The 20,802-nt window shown below is 42.4% G+C and overlaps 1 protein-coding gene across 4 annotated transcripts in view; it reads right to left on the reverse strand.

Moving 5' to 3' along the window:
• Nucleotides 1-20,802, reverse strand: part of LOC117501184 (cytoplasmic polyadenylation element-binding protein 1-like) — a 119,981-nt gene that overhangs the window by 67,611 nt on the left and 31,568 nt on the right. For all 4 annotated transcript variants that reach the window (XM_034160055.1, XM_034160047.1, XM_034160039.1 and 1 more), the window contains one exon: nt 317-546. In XM_034160055.1, the coding sequence (XP_034015946.1) occupies nt 317-546 (230 nt within the window). The remainder of the gene's footprint in view (nt 1-316; nt 547-20,802) is intronic.

Here is a 20,802-nt window from a genome sequence, read left to right on the forward strand (position 1 = left end):
CAAATTTATGTGAAGTCCAAGGTCATATCAACATGCCAGAGCCAAGAACAACCTTATCCTGCAGTTATAATTAGTCCCAGGAAGCTAACAGCTTGGTACTCAAGACCCAATCCCAGTAGTGAAGAAGCACCACATTACCTGAGGTGTTGACCGATTCATATCGAGGTGCATGAAGAGCATAAAGTCTGCATTTTTAATAACCTTTAATCTCTCAATTATTCATATTTGTCCCCATCAGCCTCTTTTTTGGTCATTTGATTTAGAAGCCCACAACCAAACAAACAAATCTAACATCGGTAGTGAGTAACAGCCATACGAGTAGATCGCAGAGGTGGTCTGAGCCAGAACTGAAGCCACTGGTCTCCGAGTCCACAGGACTGCTGGAACGAGAATCCAAAAAGGAGCGAGAGTCCAATCTGTTTGCCACGCGAGCCATGCCAGGAAACTTCTCCAGGAAGTCAGCAGTCATGCTCATGGACTCCGTGGGCAGGTAGCTGGGGGGCTTTCCCAAGATGTTACCCAGCGGACTGTTGAGTATGCTGAGCACTGCAAAACACAGCAATATTTACAAAGTAACATTATGTTGTAACATTCACTTGAGGCATTTTTGTAAAGGAGGTGAATACACTCAAAACTCATTTTTAAAATCCTAAAACACCATGTTGATGTGCAGCTAGCAGGAACTGCCACACTACACACCCTGAAAGCTGTGGAAGTTTTTAACCAACAGGTAAGTGCTTTGAAGCATTTAATTTTGCCTCTACTGGTGGTTGGCTCTCACTGCGGTATTGTATCACTTCCTGTTCCGGAGCACAGCGGTGTTTCTGTATCTGTTAGCTGTTTAATCTGCGCAGTTAGATTGATCTAGTTATCTAGATCACGATTTGTTTCCCAGTGTAATCTTTACGTGCCTTAACTAAAGCACTCCTTCTGCTGAATCACCTCTAAATTATTTACACATTATTCACTTTGCGTGTTTTTAGGAATCCGCTAGCTTAGCGTAGCTACTAGCTCTTAGCCGATTTAGCATGGCGGCTTCTCCTGTCTCTCCCGCACTTTTCTGCTCTGGGTGTGAAATGTTTAGTTATTCCTCGGCCTCCTTTAGCAGTAACGGTACTTGTAATAAGTGTAGCTTATTCGTAGCTTTGGAGGCCAGGCTGGGCGAATTGGAGACTCGGCTCCGCACCATGGAAAATTCTACAGCTAGCCAGGCCCCTGTAGTCGGTGCGGACCAAGGTAGCTTAGCCGCTGTTAGTTACCCCCTGGCAGATCCCGAGCAGCCGGGAAAGCAGGCTGACTGGGTGACTGTGAGGAGGAAGCGTAGCCCTAAACAGAAGCCCCGTGTACACCGCCAACCCGTTCACATCTCTAACCGTTTTTCCCCACTCGACGACACACCCGCCGAGGATCAAACTCTGGTTATTGGCGACTGTTTTGCGAAATGTGAAGTTAGCGACACCAGCAACCATAGTCAATTGTCTTCCGGGGGCCAGAGCAGGCGACATTGAAGGAAATTTGAAACTGCTGGCTAAGGCTAAGCGTAAATTTGGTAAGATTGTAATTCACGTCGGCAGTAATGACACCCGGTTACGCCAATCGGAGGTCACTAAAATTAACATTAAATCGGTGTGTAACTTTGCAAAAACAATGTCGGACTCTGTAGTTTTCTCTGGGCCCCTCCCCAATCAGACCGGGAGTGACATGTTTAGCCGCATGTTATCCTAGAATTGCTGGCTGTCTGAGTGGTGTCCAAAAAATTAGGTGGGCTTCATAGATAATTGGCAAAGCTTCTGGGGAAAACCTGGTCTTGTTAGGAGAGACGGCATCCATCCCACTTTGGATGGAGCAGCTCTCATTTCTAGAAATCTGGCCAATTTTCTTAAATCCTCCAAACCGTGACTATCCAGGGTTGGGACCAGGAAGCAGAGTTGTAGTCTTACACACCTCTCTGCAGCTTCTCTCCCCCTGCCATCCCCTCATAACCCCATCCCCGTAGAGACGGTGCCTGCTCCCAGACTACCAATAACCAGCAAAAATCTATTTAAGCATAAAAATTCAAAGAGAAAAAATAATAGCACCTTCAACTGCACCACAGACTAAAACAGTTAAATGTGGTCTATTAAACATTAGGTCTCTCTCTTCTAAGTCCCTGTTGGTAAATGATATAATTGATCAACATATTGATTTATTCTGCCTTACAGAAACCTGGTTACAGCAGGATGAATATGTTAGTTTAAATGAGTCAACACCCCCGAGTCACACTAACTGTCAGAATGCTCGTAGCACGGGCCGGGGCGGAGGATTAGCAGCAATCTTCCATTCCAGCTTATTAATTAATCAAAAACCCAGACAGAGCTTTAATTCATTTGAAAGCTTGACTCTTAGTCTTGTCCATCCAAATTGGAAGTCCCAAAAACCAGTTTTATTTGTTATTATCTATCGTCCACCTGGTCGTTACTGTGAGTTTCTCTGAATTTTCAGACCTTTTGTCTGACTTAGTGCTTAGCTCAGATAAGATAATTATAGTGGGCGATTTTAACATCCACACAGATGCTGAGAATGACAGACTCAACACTGCATTTAATCTATTATTAGACTCTATTGGCTTTGCTCAAAAAGTAAATTAGTCCACCCACCACTTTAATCATATCTTAGATCTTGTTCTGACTTATGGTATGGAAATAGAAGACTTAACAGTATTCCCTGAAAACTCCCTTCTGTCTGATCATTTCTTAACATTTACATTTACTCTGATGGACTACCCAGCAGTGGGGAATAAGTTTCATTACACTAGAAGTCTTTCAGAAAGCGCTGTAACTAGGTTTAAGGATATGATTCCTTCTTTATGTTTTCTAATGCCATATACCAACACAGTGCAGAGTAGCTACCTAAACTCTGTAAGGGAGATAGAGTATCTCGTCAATAGTTTTACATCCTCACTGAAGACAACTTTGGATGCTGTAGCTCCTCTGAAAAAGAGAGCTTTAAATCAGAAGTGCCTGACTACGTGGTATAACTCACAAACTCGTAGCTTAAAGCAGATAACCCGTAAGTTGGAGAGGAAATGGCGTCTCACTAATTTAGAAGATCTTCACTTAGCCTGGAAAAAGAGTCTGTTGCTCTATAAAAAAGCCCTCCGTAAAGCTAGGACATCTTTCTACTCATCACTAATTGAAGAAAATAAGAACAACCCCAGGTTTCTTTTCAGCACTGTAGCCAGGCTGACAAAGAGTCAGAGCTCTATTGAGCTGAGTATTCCATTAACTTTAACTAGTAATGACTTCATGACTTTCTTTGCTAACAAAATTTTAACTATTAGAGAAAAAATTACTCATAACCATCCCAAAGACGTATCGTTATCTTTGGCTGCTTTCAGTGATGCCGGTATTTGGTTAGACTCTCTCTCCGATTGTTCTGAGTTATTTTCATTAGTTACTTCATCCAAACCATCAACATGTTTATTAGACCCCATTCCTACCAGGCTGCTCAAGGAAGCCCTACCATTATTTAATGCTTCGATCTTAAATATGATCAATCTATCTTTGTTAGTTGGCTATGTACCACAGGCTTTTAAGGTGGCAGTAATTAAACCATTACTTAAAAAGCCATCACTTGACCCAGCTATCTTAGCTAATTATAGGCCAATCTCCAACCTTCCTCTTCTCTCAAAAATTCTTGAAAGGGTAGTTGTAAAACAGCTAACTGATCATCTGCAGAGAAATGGTCTATTTGAAGAGTTTCAGTCAGGTTTTAGAATTCATCATAGTACAGAAACAGCATTAGTGAAGGTTACAAATTATCTTATGGCCTCGGACAGTGGACTCATCTCTGTACTTGTTCTGTTAGACCTCAGTGCTGCTTTTGATACTGTTGACCATAAAATTTTATTACAGAGATTAGAGCATGCCATAGGTATTAAAGGCACTGCGCTGCGGTGGTTTGAATCATATTTGTCTAATAGATTACAATTTGTTCATGTAAATGGGGAATCTTCTTCACAGACTAAAGTTAATTATGGAGTTCCACAAGGTTCTGTGCTAGGACCAATTTTATTCACTTTATACATGCTTCCCTTAGGCAGTATTATTAGACGGTATTGCTTAAATTTTCATTGTTACGCAGATGATCTTGTCCTTTACATGTGTTTTTCTTTCCATAAGTCAACATTTCAGCAAGTTGTGCTGCTTCTGTCCCTCTCATCCTGCCGTCAGCAGGAGGCAGGATCAACTTCTTCAACCTGCTGTCAGCAGGAGGTGGGGTCAGCCTGCTTTGGGAGGCAATCAGAGGGAACAGCTAGCTGAAGTGATGTGACCCCTGTGCTAGGAGAATACTCTATATAAAGTACAACAGGGGTCACCAACCCTGTTCCTGGAGAGCCCCTGCCCTGCAAGCTTTCCATGTCAACTCAAGTCACACCTGATTGTGGTTTCTTCCAGCTCTTGATTGGCTGAGCACCCCTGATCGAGTCAATTGCCTGGTTGTGAAACAGGGAGAGTTAAGCCCCTTTTACACTGTGGCCAATGCAGAGTTGCGTATTGCCGCACACTATGTGGAGTTAAGCAGCTCTATGCCGAGTTGTTGCTCCTTCATGAAGCAGTATGATGAGGGCTACATGAGGTGGACAAATTCAACAGGTTTAATTTTTTTGAGCAGTGTAGGCAGAACATATGCAGTTTTTAAGCGAGTCTACACAACACTCTGCTAATGTACACCAAGCCTCTGCGATTCTACATGCCAGGGCAAAAAAGCAAAAAACAAAACAACAACAACATCCATCAGTACATAATTGGATTGATTTTTCATCCCGCTGGAATTTGCTGGCAGTGAAGCTTCAAAACCACAGAAGAGGTGAACCATGCTTCCATGGTCAGAGAACATTTCCACATCCATTCATGGACAGGTCACCAGCGAGAGAACACGTCCACGTCCACCCCTCACGGACAGATCACACACACACACGACTGCCAAATGAAGCTCCGCTTTGCTTTCACCTCCAGTTCTCTCAAGATTGTGGCAAGTCCATTAACTCAGGGCGTTTAGCTTGAGAGCAGAAGATCCTCACTTCAAATTCCAGCCTGACTGGAAAACCACTAAGCAGTGGCGGTCCTAGAGTGATTTACTCCCCGGGCGAAACCCCCTGCGTGCCCCCCCGTGCACACCAACGTGGCCACCACCTCCGCCCCACCACCCATGAAAACACTAACTTCGTCCAGAACACCCACAATCCCACAAATTAACTCAGCTATTTTCAAGAACAAATTTCCGGTTTTAATGACTACTGCAATAAAACAAAGAAATTGGCACAGTCTAATGTGTCATCATCCATGGACTTATCTGCAATGATCATCTCAAAAGTTTGCAGGAGGACATCATAATTGTTTGCCACAGTGCTCACTATCCATGATGTGAAATTCCATCGAGTAGGAGCATTTCTGGGCAACCTTGAGCAGCCTGCAGACTCAAGACATCCTCTGTGGATTTTGAGAAAAATGTGGCAAACCCAGAGAGATGCAAAAAATATTCTGCACTCATAAGCATTTAGCCCCCTGAGACAGACCCAGATTCAGTCTGTGTGTGTAGCAATGCACAAACATTGCACTGGATGCTATTGCTTTAACTTTGGCCTGCAAACCATTGAGAGCTGAAGCCATGACAGCAGCCACGGCTTCTTCGTAAGGAAGACTATCAAATGGCTTTGCCAAAATCTGGTCCACAACATTCAAATTGTCTGCCATTATGTGCAGCTTGCTACCTAGCTAGCTAGCTGGGACTGGCGCAAGGCTAGTGTGAAGTTTGTCCGCCTGTGAGTGCTTTGTGACGGTGGAGGAGCTCAGCAGCACCCGCTGCTCGGTAGGGACTGAAACTGCGATAGAAGTCAGTCTCCAAACACAAGCAGCTACAAAAAAAACAAAACAAAAAAAAAACAGAAATAGAAGCTTGATTTGTCGCTAGTCGTTTTTAAACAAAGAAAATGGCGCTAAGAGGATTAGGAAAGTCTCCGGTTCAACTCAGAACAGAATGAAAATTAAAAAATGCTCCCACGGATGTTTACACCAAAAGATCGCTGAATCGCTCATTTCGCTGTCAATCAAAAAGGGATTCAGCCTCAGACAGATCATCCAATCATCATGCAGAAGCTGAGTGTCCAGGCCAGCCCACTGCCCCATAGACCCCTGATGGGTGGGACAAAGCCCAGCATTTATCCAATGACTCGTCTCGTTTCGCTGCAGTCTGTGTCGCTATTGAAGCCTGTGGACGGGTTTGAGTGAGAGGAAAGCCCTGTCGTTACCAGTGATAAGCTGATTCTGAATAAAAGTTGAGCGCGTTGTAACCACGAACCCCCCGTCAGGACAACCCCCCACCCCGTTTTTCCCCCCGCACGGTCGTGCCCCCACCCCGTGATGCCGCCCTGGGCGGCTGCCCGGTCGGCCCGCCTCCAGGACCGTCCCTGCCACTAAGGGCCCTTGGCCAAGGTCTTTAATCCCCTAGTTGCTCCCGGTGTGTAGTGAACGCCTTGTATGGCAACACCCTGACATCGGTGTGAATGTGAGGCATTATTGTAAAGATGCAGATGGAAAAGCTCTATATAAATGCAGTCCATTTACTCCTACTCACGGACCGATCGCCAGTGAGAGGACATGTCCATGTTAACTCCTCATGGATGCATAGCCAGCAAGAGGACATGTCCACCATTCACTCGTGCACGGAATGCATGCGTGATTGCCAGCTGGAGAGCCTTGGCACTTTCACCTTAAGTTCTCTCATGATTGTGGCATGTTAAAGTCCATCAACTCCTGGAAATAATGTTTTCTGACTTTTTGCAATGTATGAAAAGCATTTGCATGTCAGGCTATAGTGTCATGGAGCCAAACTTCTCCCCTCTGCCAGCAAGTTCTAATTCTCCTTGTGTGCAACAACGCAGCAGCTTGTCTCCCACTGTATGCCGTTCATGTACAGTTTTGAGAATGGAACACTTTCACAATGTCAAAAAAAAAGTAGGCAGGAGTGGATAGAGACAGAAAAATGGCAAGGGCTACATATGTGGCAGTAAGCCACTGACAGCAAGACTAGGAAAGCAACCACACAACCTACACAGGGACTAGGCCAAAACTGCAGTTTTACATCGTATTCCATACACATCACAACTGTATGCAAGCCTGGTGTGAAAGGGGCTTTAGAAAACATGCAGGGCAGGGGCCCTCCAGGAACAGGATTGGGCACAGCTGGTCTAACCTCAACCTCTGGAGCAAAGCACACAGACGACAGTGGTAAGGAAAAACATTTATGACCTACGTGTAAGGATGGATATTGATAAGATTTTATCAATATCGATGCCATTATCAATTCCACTTATTGATCCGATTCCCTTGATCCCACTTGTGAATTTTCTGTGTACTAAAAGTAGGTTTTACAGGTTTACAACATTTTAAATTGGTCACTGGATCCTTGATCTCTGGACATAAATAAAAATAAAATCTGTAGTTTTTGTCAAAAGCATTTCCTTTGACATTTTGGCATGAATGTCTCTCTGTACCTCTGAGCTGAACTCAGCCGGCTGCTGCACGTCAGCGCAGGACGTCTCATTTTGGGAGGAAAAAACCTTTTGATCGATTTTTGATGTTTGCATTACAACATTTGGAAAGAGGTGTCATTTGATTTAAACGGTGTTTTGCTTTGAAGTTATTAATTCAGACTGGACTCTATTGTTCCGTCTTGACTTGTCAGAGAGCCGCGCAGCGTTTGGAGCTGTGTGAACACAACGGAGGACGAATCTCGTTTCTTTCTCCCAACAAGACAGGAGTCCCAGTTAGTGACTAATCTGCACAAAAGTGACGCACGATTGACATATTCAGGGATGAAAGTGGTGAAAAACAAAACAAGCTGAAACCCAAAATTACCCCCCAACACCACCTGCACGAAAATGTTTGAATTCTAGAAGCTCTGAAATACAATCTGGGACTATTCCAGACAAACTGCAGTGAGTGCAGCATCCATTTAGTGAGAAAAAACCCAACTTTCCTTAAGGCCCAGTCACACGGCACTTAATGAAGGGTGACGAAGCCCTGACGAAACAAGAAATCTGGACTTTCGTTGGCATCGTTTAACCTTCGTGCAGCCTAGTTCCTGTAGCTGGCGCTTCGTGAGGATTTTTAAACTGTTGAAAAATTTGAACGAAGGGCAACGAAAACCTCAGTTTGTCTCGTTTTGCTGTCGTTCTTGACTCGCTTGTTTAGTTTTTGTAATGTTATTGTTTAATTTGACTGTTGGAGCACCTGAATGTTTTCATACAGTGCAGAAGCCGGTTTGTGAGCGCTGAGGCTGCTGCTTCATGTACCGTTGGAAATTACAGGACAAACTCAGCCTGCTTGCTTGGATTTTTTTTTTTATCTGTGGGGGGGCAGCTTCAAAGGGTTCAGGCACCTTACATATGCCAGAATTAATCTTTTGTGTGGATATAATTATTTTGCCACAAGCAACTGTTGAATTTGAAACAAGTTGTGTAATTTCCGACGGTACATCAATCAATCAATCAATTTTTTTATATAGTGCCAAATCACAACAGTTACCCCAAGGCACTTTATATTGTAAGGCAAGGCCATACAATAATTATGTAAAACCCCAACGGTCAAAACGACCCCCTGTGAGCAAGCACTTGGCTACAGTGGGAAGGAAAAACTCCCTTTTAACAGGAAGAAACCTCCAGCAGAACCAGGCTCAGGGAGGGGCAGTCTTCTGCTGGGACTGGTTGGGGCTGAGGGAGAGAACCAGGAAAAAGACATGCTGTGGAGGGGAGCAGAGATCGATCACTAATGATTAAATGCAGAGTGGTGCATACAGAGCAAAAAGAGAAAGAAACAGTGCATCATGGGAACCCCCCAGCAGTCTACGTCTATAGCAGCATAACTAAGGGATGGTTCAGGGTCACCTGATCCAGCCCCAACTATAAGCTTTAGCAAAAAGGAAAGTTTTAAGCCTAATCTTAAAAGTAGAGAGGATGTCTGTCTCCCTGATCTGAATTGGGAGCTGGTTCCACAGGAGAGGAGCCTGAAAGCTGAAGGCTCTGCCTCCCATTCTACTCTTACAAACCCTAGGAACTACAAGTAAGCCTGCAGTCTGAGAGCGAAGCGCTCTATTGGGGTGATATGGTACTACGAGGTCCCTAAGATAAGATGGGACCTGATTATTCAAAACCTTATAAGTAAGAAGAAGAATTTTAAATTCTATTCTAGAATTAACAGGAAGCCAATGAAGAGAGGCCAATATGGGTGAGATATGCTCTCTCCTAGTCCCCGTCAGTTCTCTAGCTGCAGCATTTTGAATTAACTGAAGGCTTTTTAGAGAACTTTTAGGACAACCTGATAATAATGAATTACAATAGTCCAGCCTAGAGGAAATAAATGCATGAATTAGTTTTTCAGCATCACTCAGACAAGACCTTTCTGATTTTAGAGATATTGCGTAAATGCAAAGAAGCAGTCCTACATATTTGTTTAATATGCGCTTTGAATGACATATCCTGATCAAAAATGACTCCAAGATTTCTCACAGTATTACTAGAGGTCAGGGTAATGCCATCCAGAGTAAGAATCTGGTTAGACACCATGTTTCTAAGATTTGTGGGGCCAAGTACAATAATTTCAGTTTTATCCGAGTTTAAAAGCAGGAAATTAGAGGTCATCCATGTCTTTATGTCTGTAAGAATAGCTTAATGCTAACTTTAACATTGAAAACGCCATAGACATGCTAACACGTTAGCATCAGTCCTGTTTTTATGCTATAAAATGCATCTCAATTGTTTCAGAATACCATAACAGGTCAGTTTAACATAAAAAAGGTAATACTCAGACATATGCTCTTTGGTGTTTTAGTGGCGAAAAATTAAGATAAACAAAATAAAACAATGAATCATCGAAGCAGCGATTCACAGATCGAAGCACTGCTTTGATCTGCAAATAGCTGCTTCGACTGGTTCAAGGTTCAAAGCAAAGCCATGTTGCAGAAACAGCTGATCACAGACATGATCATTTTCCTGACAAACACCCCCCCCCCCCCCCCAAAAAAAAAACGGCTGCTCTGAAAGACTGATAAGGGAATCATTAAGAATAAAGGCTATTGATGTCGGTAGATCGAATCATTTCTTAATGATACCCGAAAGGAACCAGTTCCTGATACCCATTCCTACCTATATGTATATCAAATGGCATGGAAATATATGGGCCCGTTGTCTGAGAAGGGCCCATCATATGGAGAAAATGGCCCATTAGTCCTTTAGCCCACACGACCCTTTGAAGTACGAGTTGCTGAAAAGATGTACTTGTATTTTTATGCTACATTACAATCAAGGGCATAAAATAGCCTTAAAATAACTCGGAATGTCAGTTATATTTTCTGAGGCAATATACATTCCAGCAAAATTTGATATGACAGGCCTAGATGAGACTTAAGGTGCATTTACACATAACCAAGACGCATTACGAATGTCATTTTTCTGTCATTTGTGACATTCCTGACATTCTTAATGTGACAACGCATCTGAATAGGTTTCTTAATAGTGCGTGTTGGTGCGTGATATTCTTGATATTCGTGGAGCATGTTTTTGCCTGTCAAAAAAAAAATCTTCCATGATCGTCACACACCACCCTTGTCTCACGTCGTGGAGGTCGCAACTGAGCGTATTGATCCGTCTTGAGTATTGATACTTAATAGAACGTGACAATGTTCGTAGTGGTTCCTGTGATGGTTCTTGGAGCACAAACTGTCACGCGTTATTACGAAGTGACACGGAAAATCACGTTTTGACACGACTTGTAACACGGCGTCACATTTCACTGAGCGCCACGACGAATCAGTTTTCTGTCACGTGCGCACAATTAAACTCAGCTCCAAATATTGTTCCACAGTTCCTGCTGAAGCTCCTCAGGATGCTCCTGCAGGTGTTCCACCTGCTGTTGTAACCGATGAATGGGAGAACGAGTCTGAGCCAGAGGAGCGAGAGGAGACTCACGTGCAGCCAGACATCTCTGCACCTCCTCCAGTGCGGCAGAGGAAGAAGCGTGCGCACAATTAAACCCTGCTGCACCGCATTCAGTTTGATTGCTGACACCAAGTCGGCTAAAAGTCTCATTTCAGTGCTCTTCAGCGCGCTCCTGCAGGTGTTCCACCTGCTGCATGTGCCTGATGTTTGGGGAAAATGCACGAGACGAGAGCCGCATGAAGCCACACATCTGGCTCTGTCCTCTCTGCACCACTCCATGGCACAGAGCCCAACTACACATGCAGTCACAAAGTTCTGAAAAACTGGAGCCATCTGAATTCGGTTGGATGAATATGGGTGTGTGTGGAGACAATTCACCTCGTTCACAACGTGACAGAATTTAACGATGCGCTGTTACGTGCAACACTATTCTTGACCGTGCATAATGGTTCCTGATAATTCTCCAGCAACACGTGCCATTAATCGCAACGTGTGGTAACAGGTTGCAGCAGTTCCTGAGGACACTTGACGCCTCTGCCCCAAATCACATTTGTGATCAGCAGCCAAGAATGTGTACTTCGTGGCATTCGTGACTTGTCGTTATGTGTAAACGCAGCATTAGGAAAGGTGCTCCATTTCTTTCCATGTCACAACGGAACCATAAATCAAAATCCTTTTGTTGTAATATGTACAAGGTGCTGGTCATATAATCAGAATATCATGAAACAGTTCATTTCAATAATTCCATTCAAAAAGTGATTGTATAATGTATACATTCATTCCACACAGACTGATATATTTCAGGTGTTTATTTCTTTTAATTTTGATAACTAATGAAAACCCCAAAATCAGTATCTCTGAAAATTAGAATATTGTGAAAAGGTTGAATATTGAAGACACCTGGTGTCAGACTAATCAGCTAATTAACTCCAAACACCTGCAAAGGCCTTTAACTGGTCTCAGTCTAGTTCTGTGGGGTACAGAATCATGGGGCAGACTGCTGACTTGACGTCTTGCCTGGACTAAAGACAAAAAGGACTGGACTGCTGCTGAGTGCTCCAAAGTTATGTTCTCTGATCAAAGTACATTTTCCATTTCCTTTGGAAATCAAGGTCCCAGAGTCTGGAGGAAGAGAGGAGAGGCACAGAATCCACGCTGCTTGAGGTCCAGTGTAAAGTTTCCACAGTCAGTGATGGTTTGGGTGCCATGTCATCTACTGGTGTTGATCCACTGTGTTTGACGTCCAAGGTCAACGCGGCCTACCAGGAAGTTGTAGAGCACTTCATGCTTCCTGCTGCTGACCAACTTTATGGAGATGCAGATTTCATTTTCCAGCAGGACTTGGCACCTGCACATAGTGCCAAAGCTACCAGTACCTGGTTTAAGGACCATGGTACCCCTGTTCTTAACTGGCCAGCAAACTCACCTGACCTTAACCCCACAGAAAATCTATGGGGTATCATGAAGAGAAGAAACATGCCAGACCCAACAATGTAGGAGAGCTGAAGGCCACCATCAGAGCAACCTGGGCTCTCATACCACGACGCATTGGTGCAAGAATTCAGGCAAAAGGAGCCCTGACTACATATTGAGTGCTGGACATGTTCATACTGTTCATGTTCATACTTTTCAGTTGACCCACATTTATAGAAATCCTTTTTTTTATTGGTCTTAATATTCTAATTTTCTGAGATACTGAATTTGGGATTTTCACTGGTTGTCAGTTATCACCAAAATTAAAAGAAAAACACTTGAAATATATCAGTCTGTGTAATGAATGAATATAATAGACAAGTTTCACTTTTTGAATGGAATTACTGAAATAATTCAACTTTTTCATGATATTCAAATTATATGAACCAGCACCTGGATACTGGTCACTTTAACCCTTAGAGCTCTCAGGGTATTTTCTTGATTTTTACCCTTTAAAGGCACTCCCATATCATGCATATCAAAAGTGTTCTGCATATCAAAATGTGCAAACAATCTCAGACTTTTGAATGAGACAACTCCATTTAAAGCTATAAATACATTGATACATGTGTACAAACTGTTTTGGTGTTAGAAGTGGGTTAACCAAAGTCTGTTACAAAAGTAGTCAATTATCCAAATAAAAATATTTAGTGTTGTATATTGAGTGAAAATTACATCACTGTATATAATCAAATTTTGAACTTACTGTATTTTTGAAAACATAAGCTGCAATGGAATACAAGTTGCACCTTTCAAAATATAAAAAAAATGTCCCATTATCAGCTCAGATTTTTGCGCATTGTTCTAGTGTACATTTACAGTCTTAAGACATTTGTTTGCTTTGATTCCTGGTAAAGATATATGGATATATTCATAAATGCATAACTCAGCCACATGGGGTGTGCAGCCAGGACATTCTGAGTGTCGGTCCCAAGCCCGGATAAATGAGGAGGGTTGCATCAGGGCATCTGGCGTAAAACAAGCCAACCCAACTATGCAGACTAAGAATCGAATTTCCATACCGGCTCAGTCGCAGCCCGGGTTAATGTCCGCCACCGGTGCCGTTGCCCAAGAGGGTGCCGGTGGAAATTGGGCTACTGCTGGGCGAAGACGACAAAGAGGAGAATGTTTCCACAAACAGCAGGAGAAAAAGAAAACTAGAAGGGTGGAAATGAGAGTGGGGACTTTGAATGTTGGTAGTATGACTGGTAAAGGGAGCGAGCTGGCTGATAAGATGGAGAGGAGAAAGGTAGACATTGTGTGTGCAAGAGACCAAATGGAAGGGAAGTAAGAGCAGGCGCATCGGCGGTGGGTTCAAGTTGTTGTACCATGGTGAGGACAGGATTAGAAATGGTGTGGGGTCATTTTAAAGGAAGAGTATGTTAAAAGTGTGTTGGAGTGTTAAGCGAGTGTGACAGGGTGATGAGTGTGAAGTTGGAAATTGAAGGGGTGATGAATATCAGTGCATATGCCCCACAGGTAGGTTGTGAGATGAACAAGAAAGAAGATTTCTGGAGTGTGTTAGATGAGGTGGTGGAGAGTGTGCCCAAGCATGAAAGAGTGGTGATAGGAGCAGACTTCAATGAACATGTTGAAGGGAACAGGTGATGAAGTAATGGGTAGATATGGTATCAAGGATAGGAATGGGGAAGGACAGATGGTAGTTGATTTTGCAAAAAGGATGGAAATGGCTGTGGTGAATACCTACTTTAAGAAAAGGGAGGAGCACAGGGTAACATAAGAGTGGAAGAAGGTGCACACAGGTGGACTACATTCTTTATAGGAGATTCAAGCTAAAAGAAATCAGACTAAGGGATGGTGGCAGGAGAGAGTGTCATTAGACAGCATAGGATGGTTGTTTGTAGGATGACTTTAGAGGTAAAGAAGGAGAGAGAGCTCAACAAAGGATCAGATGGTGGAAGCTGAAGGAGGAAGGCTGGTGTGTGAAATTTAGGGAGCAGGTGAGAGAAGCACTGGTTGGAGGGGAAGTAATTCTGGACAACTGGAAAAGTACAGCAGATGTGGTGAGGGAAACAGCTAGGACAGTACTGGGTATGACATCTGGACAGTGGAAGGAAGACAAGGAGACTTGGTGGTGGAATGAAGAGGTTCAGGAAAGCATAAGGAGAAAGAGGTTGGCGAAAAAGTTTTGGGATAGTCGGAGATGAAGAAAGTAGACAGGAGTACAAGGAGATGCGGTGTAATGGACAGAGGTAATGGACAGGTTGACGAATGAGATCAGACAGGAGTCCCCATGGACTATGATGCTTGCAGATGGCACTGTGATCTGTAGTGAGAGTAGAGAGCAAGTTGAGTCTAGTCTGGAGAGGTGGAGATATGCTTTGGAGAGAAGGGGAATGAAAGTCAGTAGAAGCAAGACTGAGTACATGTATGAATGAGAGGGAGCCCAGTGGAATACTGCAGTTACAAGGAGTAGAAGTGGTGAAAGTAGATGAGTTTATATATTTGGGGTCAACTGTTCAAAGTAATGGAAAGTGTGGTAGAGAGGTGAAGAAGAGAGTGCAGGCAGGGTGGAGAAAGGTGGCAGAAGTGATTTGTGACCAAAGAATATCAGCAAGAGTGAAGGGGAAAGTTTACAAGACAGTAGTGAGACCAGCTAAGTTGTATGGTTTAGAGACGGTGGCACTAAAAAAAGACAGGAGGCAGAGCTGAAGATGTTGAGATTCTCTTTGGGAGTGACAAGAATGGACAAGATTTGGAATGAACATAGAGGGACAGCTCAGGTGTGACGGTTTGGAGACAAAGTCAGAGAGGCGAGATTGAGCTGGTTTGGACATGTGCAGAGGAGGGACCCAGGGTATATAGGGAGAAGGATGCTGAGGATGGAGCCACCAGGCAGGAGGAGAAGAGGGAGGCCAAAGAGGAGGTTTATGGATGTGCTGAGAGAGGACATGCAGGTGGTTGGTGTGACAGAGGAAGATACAGAGGACAGGGTGAGATGGAAACCACTGATCTAATGGGAACAGCCAAAACAGGATTTGCAGGATGTCCAAAACTAGCTTAATTTTATTACATACTTCTGAAACTTTCCAATAGGCTATTGTTCTGCTATATAAAATGTGAGTTATACTGAAATATTTTATGTAAGAAAAATATCAGCTCGACACTCTAAAGCCCCTTTCACACGAGGCCAATGTAGAGCTGCATAATGTGGTGTACCGACTATGCTGAGCTTATACAGCCCTACGGTGAGTTTATGCAGCCCTACATGGCAATACGTTGAGGGATGCAAAGGTGTTCGAAATGGACGCAAAAAAATGAAACGCTTTAGTTTTTTGCAGACTTTCAGCGTAGAGTACTGGACGCAGTGCTCCACAAGTCTGCACAACACTGCTATTGTACACCATACCACCGCAATTGTACACAACCCTACACCAGTCTGGCAAAAAAAAAAAATTCTTTTGGTTTAAAAAAAAAAAAACTATATCTGCACTGCTAGATTCTAGTCATTATGCTGGATTCTGCTGGCAGTGAAGTTTAAAAACCACAGAAGAGGCGGGCCAAGTTTCTACGTCCACTATTAGAAGTTGAACCATCTGTGTTCACATGCAATAATCTGTCAGTTTTAACCTCATGGACAGATCGCCAGTGAGAGGATATGTCCATGTCCACTGTAACTGTTCAGGGACATTATATATATTATAGCCATAAAAAAAAAAAACCCAGGTATGTTGATTTTTAGTCAGTCCAATGTAAAATACAAGTTAACACCATCTACAGTACTGAAAGGAATAAAAAAATAGACAGTTCCAGCTAGTTTGTGTGGTATTTTACTCTTATCCAGTAATTTGTTTAATCATAGTGAAACATGGCCCCACCCATGTCCCTTGTTGATGTGTTGGCCCCTCTTAGTTTTTTTTTTTTTTTTTTTTTTTTTTAATATGTACCAACTTGCATCAGAAGTATATATTCGGTCTGACATCAGGGCTGCAGGTTGTCAGCGGTATTACTTTGTCCTGGTATGACAATGCAAACTTTTCATTGTAATCTTTACTGATTTCTCGCACACTGGCCATCTTCATCTCATCCTTTGCGGCACATTTTTCTCACAAAACTAAGCTTTCAAACTTTTTGCTTGCCACCATTATGCATTCCATAATACGCAGCATCTCGCACGAGAGATTTCTCAGGAAAAGTAACGTTTTTACCACTTCAGGTACCCCTGTCTTGTCAAGAATGGCCCAGACTGTTTCATTAACTGGCTTAATTCACATTTACGGGCACAAATGCACTGCCTGCGGGGAGAAGTGCTTAGCTATTTAGAATAGCAACTCTACCTACTACCAGCAACCCTCATGCACACCACGCTGTTCAGTAACAGTGACACCCAGTGGCTAATGTGAGAACTGTCAAACGTCGCCGCAATTTTCCCCCTCACCAGATTTGAAATGATACAGGTGACCAAGTTAATCTCAGAAGTCAGGAAACCACTGATCTCAAGCTCATATTTGTGACCTACAGACTGCTAAATGTATTTCTAACACCAAAACCATTCATCCATATAAATAAAAATGTATGTTTACTCAAGATCTGAAGGACTTGTAAGAAACCTTTTAACTTCAGAGCCAAGTTATCTTTTACAATATGTTCTAGACAAATGTTTCATTCAGAACAATGGATTATTCAAAATATTTTGATTTGCAACATATGGGCATTGTATAATACTGAAGACCTTAAAAGGGAAGTTACTGAAGGTATGGCAAAATTGAGGCAATGCCCTCGACAGCAGAAAGATTATTCACAACAAAGATGTTAAAACAAGCATATACAATGGATCGACTATAGTGCTTGCATTTTGCTCTGTGCAAGTTTAAAAAAAAATAATCCAATGCTAAAATACCCTCAGCTGTATGAGCATTGTGTTCTGTATAATTATTAGGTTCCAAAAACTGAGTTTGCAGCTAGCAACCAGGCTGTTACATCACAGTGCAGCTCTACTCTGATTGGCTGTCATCCCCGCCACTCAAAAACTAAACGCTAACATTTGCTAAATGCCTTAAATCAATTCAGTGGTATTAGGTTCTAAAAACAGCATTTATTTCTCGCTAACTTTTACATAATATATAAGAAGATATATTTACACACAAACAAAACAGGGCTTTGCTACCAACCTGTGATGTCACCACACCAACGTCCACTAAACATTGTTAATCCTTCCAGAGGTGTTATCAGGTTACAAATGTTTTCAGTTTTAGAAGTGTTTATTTCACGCTAGCTTTTACATCATGTGAGAAAGGTTATTTCTAGTCAAAAAATGAAGCGAAGACAGCACCTAGCGATAGCAGGAAACCATATTACGCTTTCGCGCCAACGTCTGCGAGATCATGCCAGAAAATTACATACAGAATGTGACATACCATCTTACAACCCCAATTCCAATGAAGTTGTGACATTGTGTAAAATGTAAATAAAAACAGAACACAGTGATTTGCAAATCCACTTCAACCTGTATTCAATTGAATTCACCACAAAGACAAGATATTCAATGTTCAAACTGAGAAACTTTGTTTTTGTGCAAATATTTGCTCATTTTGAAATGGATGCCTGCAACACGTTTCAACAAAGCTGGGACAGTGGTATGTTATGTTCACCTTTCCTTCTAACAACACTCAAGCGTTTGGGAACTGAGGACACCAATTGTTGAAGCTTTGTAGGTGGAATTCTTTCCCATTCTTGCGTGATGTACGACTTCAGTTGTTCAACAGTCCGGGGTCTCCGCTGTCATATTTTGCGCCACACATTTTCAATGGGCGACAGGTCTGGACTGCAGGCAGGCCAGTCTAGTACCCGCACTCTTACTACAAAGCCTCGCTGTTGTAACACGTGCAGAATGTGGCTTTGCACTGTCTTGCTAAATAAGCAGGGACATCCCTGAAGAAGACATTGCTTGGATGGCAGCATGTGTTGCTCCAAAACCTGGATGTACCTTTCAGCATTGATCGTGTCATCACAGATGTGTTGCACAAAAACAAAAAAAAGTCTCAGTTTGAACATTAAATATCTTGTAAAAAAAAATAACTGGTGCAACACAGGAATAAGTGCCAGAAAAGTTAAGGTGCTGAAAGCAAAAAATGTTCAATATTCAGAATGAATGTTCAATATTCATTAAATATCTTGTCTTTGTGGTGTATTCAAACAATTCCTCAAACAATTTCTTTTCTCTGGCTAAGATTTTAACTTCCTTGTTCTCAAGCGTGTGGTTAGTGTCGTTAAGGCGGAGATGAACTGCAGACTGAGGTCCACTGGCGCCCTCTCTGCGGTGCTGGTATAGCCTTTTGTGCAACGGCTGCTTCGTCTCACCTATGTAGTGTTCGTTAGTTTTCCTAACATCTGATAGAATACACTACATTGCTCTAACTAGGGATCCTGTCCTTAAGGCGAACTAATTTCTGTCTCAAGGTGTTAACAGGTTTAAAGTAGACAGATTTTGTGTTGTCTGAAGATCCTCTGTAGTTTTTCCCCTACTCCCACTAAATAAGGGAGAAATGCTCTTCTTGGCTCCGTCTCCTGTCTGGCTGGTCTCTTTGTTCTTTGGGACTTCTGCACTTTAACCAGGGACCATCGTGGGTACCCACACACTGAGGGCTTTCTGTACATGTTCTTTAGCCCTTCCCTCTGTAGTTGTGGGCACCTGTAGGGCTCTGTGATGAAGAGTCCTGATCACCCCGAGCTTGTGTTAGAGGGGGGTGGTTTGAGCCAAAGAGCAGATATTGGTCAGTGTGAGTGGGTTTTCTGTAAACCCACATCTGGAGCTGCCTGTTCTCTCCAATCATAACATCACAGTCCAAGAAGGCTAAATGGTTGTTTCTGGCATCCTCACATGTGAACTTGATATTGGAGTCCACCGAGTTGATGTACTCGGTAAAGGCCTCCACTTCCTGTTGCTTGATTTTAACCCATGTGTCAACATACCTGGTCAAGACAGAAGTCAGACTACAAGAGCAAGAATTTTAGCTGAGAAAGCTTCTGCGATAAAATCATTCACTACCTCCAAAACTGATCTGCTACCTAGATACGGTTTAGGAGAACCATTTCTCAAATGGATTAAGTTATTGTACACAAATCCAATAGAATATTGACTAATACAATTTCTAAACCCTTTAGTTTACAATGCTTAACCAGGCAAGGGTGCCCTTTTTCCCCGTCTGCTTTTCACTTTAGCAATAGAACCTCTCGCGATCGCAGTTAGGACATGTAGGAATATAGACGTCATCAGAATATGGGACAGAGCATCATATGCTGATATTTTTTCCTTAACGAACCTGAGGAGCAGTATTCCAAATTTGGTTAAATTGCTTGAAAACTTTGGCAAATTTTCTGGATACAGAAAAAATAAATTTAAGTCACTACTAATTCTAAATGAAAAGGAAAGATGTAATCCCAAAATAAATACACCATTTGCAACCAGACAAGATGGGTTTAAATATCTTGGTATTAAGACTGCCCCGAAACTTGGCGACATTGTCCCTTTAAACTATAATGCTCTGGTAGACGAAGTGACAGAAAAATTAGACCGGTGGTCTAAATTGCCGATAAATGATTGGTCGTATAAACCTTATTAAAATGTCTATTATACCCAAATTCATATGTCTTTTCCAAGCACTCCCACTGCCTAGTAACTTCCATAAAAAAAAAAAAGATACTATATTCAACCAATTTATCTGGAGCAATAGAAAAGGTAGACTCCAGTTCAAGTTATTTTTACCCTATGAAAGGGGTAAATGGTATTATTGGGCCACCCAATTAAGTTCTGCAGTGTACTATTTTTCATCCACACCACCCGCATGGGTAAATACTGAACAAAGATCAGTGTCAGATTTGCCCATAAAGCAATATTTATATTCTTCACATATCAAGAAGGTGAAAAACAGACAACCCTTTTGTTAAAAATACAATATCAGTATGGTACACGGCACATAACTGCTGATGAAACAATAACTGTCAATTTATTCCTATCTGGGGCAACAGAATAAACCTGGTACATTGGATGGGGGGATTCAAATTATGGGTAGAGAAAGAAATTGGGATGTCTCAGACCTTTATTCTTAAGGTACTCTTCTCAGATTTGATCAACTTTGTCATAAGTACGGCGTTCCTGAAAAACATTTTGCAATTAAGAAGTTTTAACTGCTTCAAAACATAAGACATTCATGACACACCCCCACTATCAATTATTGAAGAAACGGTGATTAACAATCTGAATGGGAAAAAACACATCTAGATACTATAACCTTTTAGCGGAGCACTCAACAGAATCAGCATTAGATAAATTAAACGCTTGGAAAGTAGACTTACAAGAAGATATTAGAGAATAAGATAGGAGAAAAGCATGT

The sequence above is a fragment of the Thalassophryne amazonica genome, chromosome 2, assembly GCF_902500255.1.
Source record: "Thalassophryne amazonica chromosome 2, fThaAma1.1, whole genome shotgun sequence".
Classification (NCBI taxonomy): Eukaryota; Metazoa; Chordata; class Actinopteri; order Batrachoidiformes; family Batrachoididae; genus Thalassophryne; species Thalassophryne amazonica.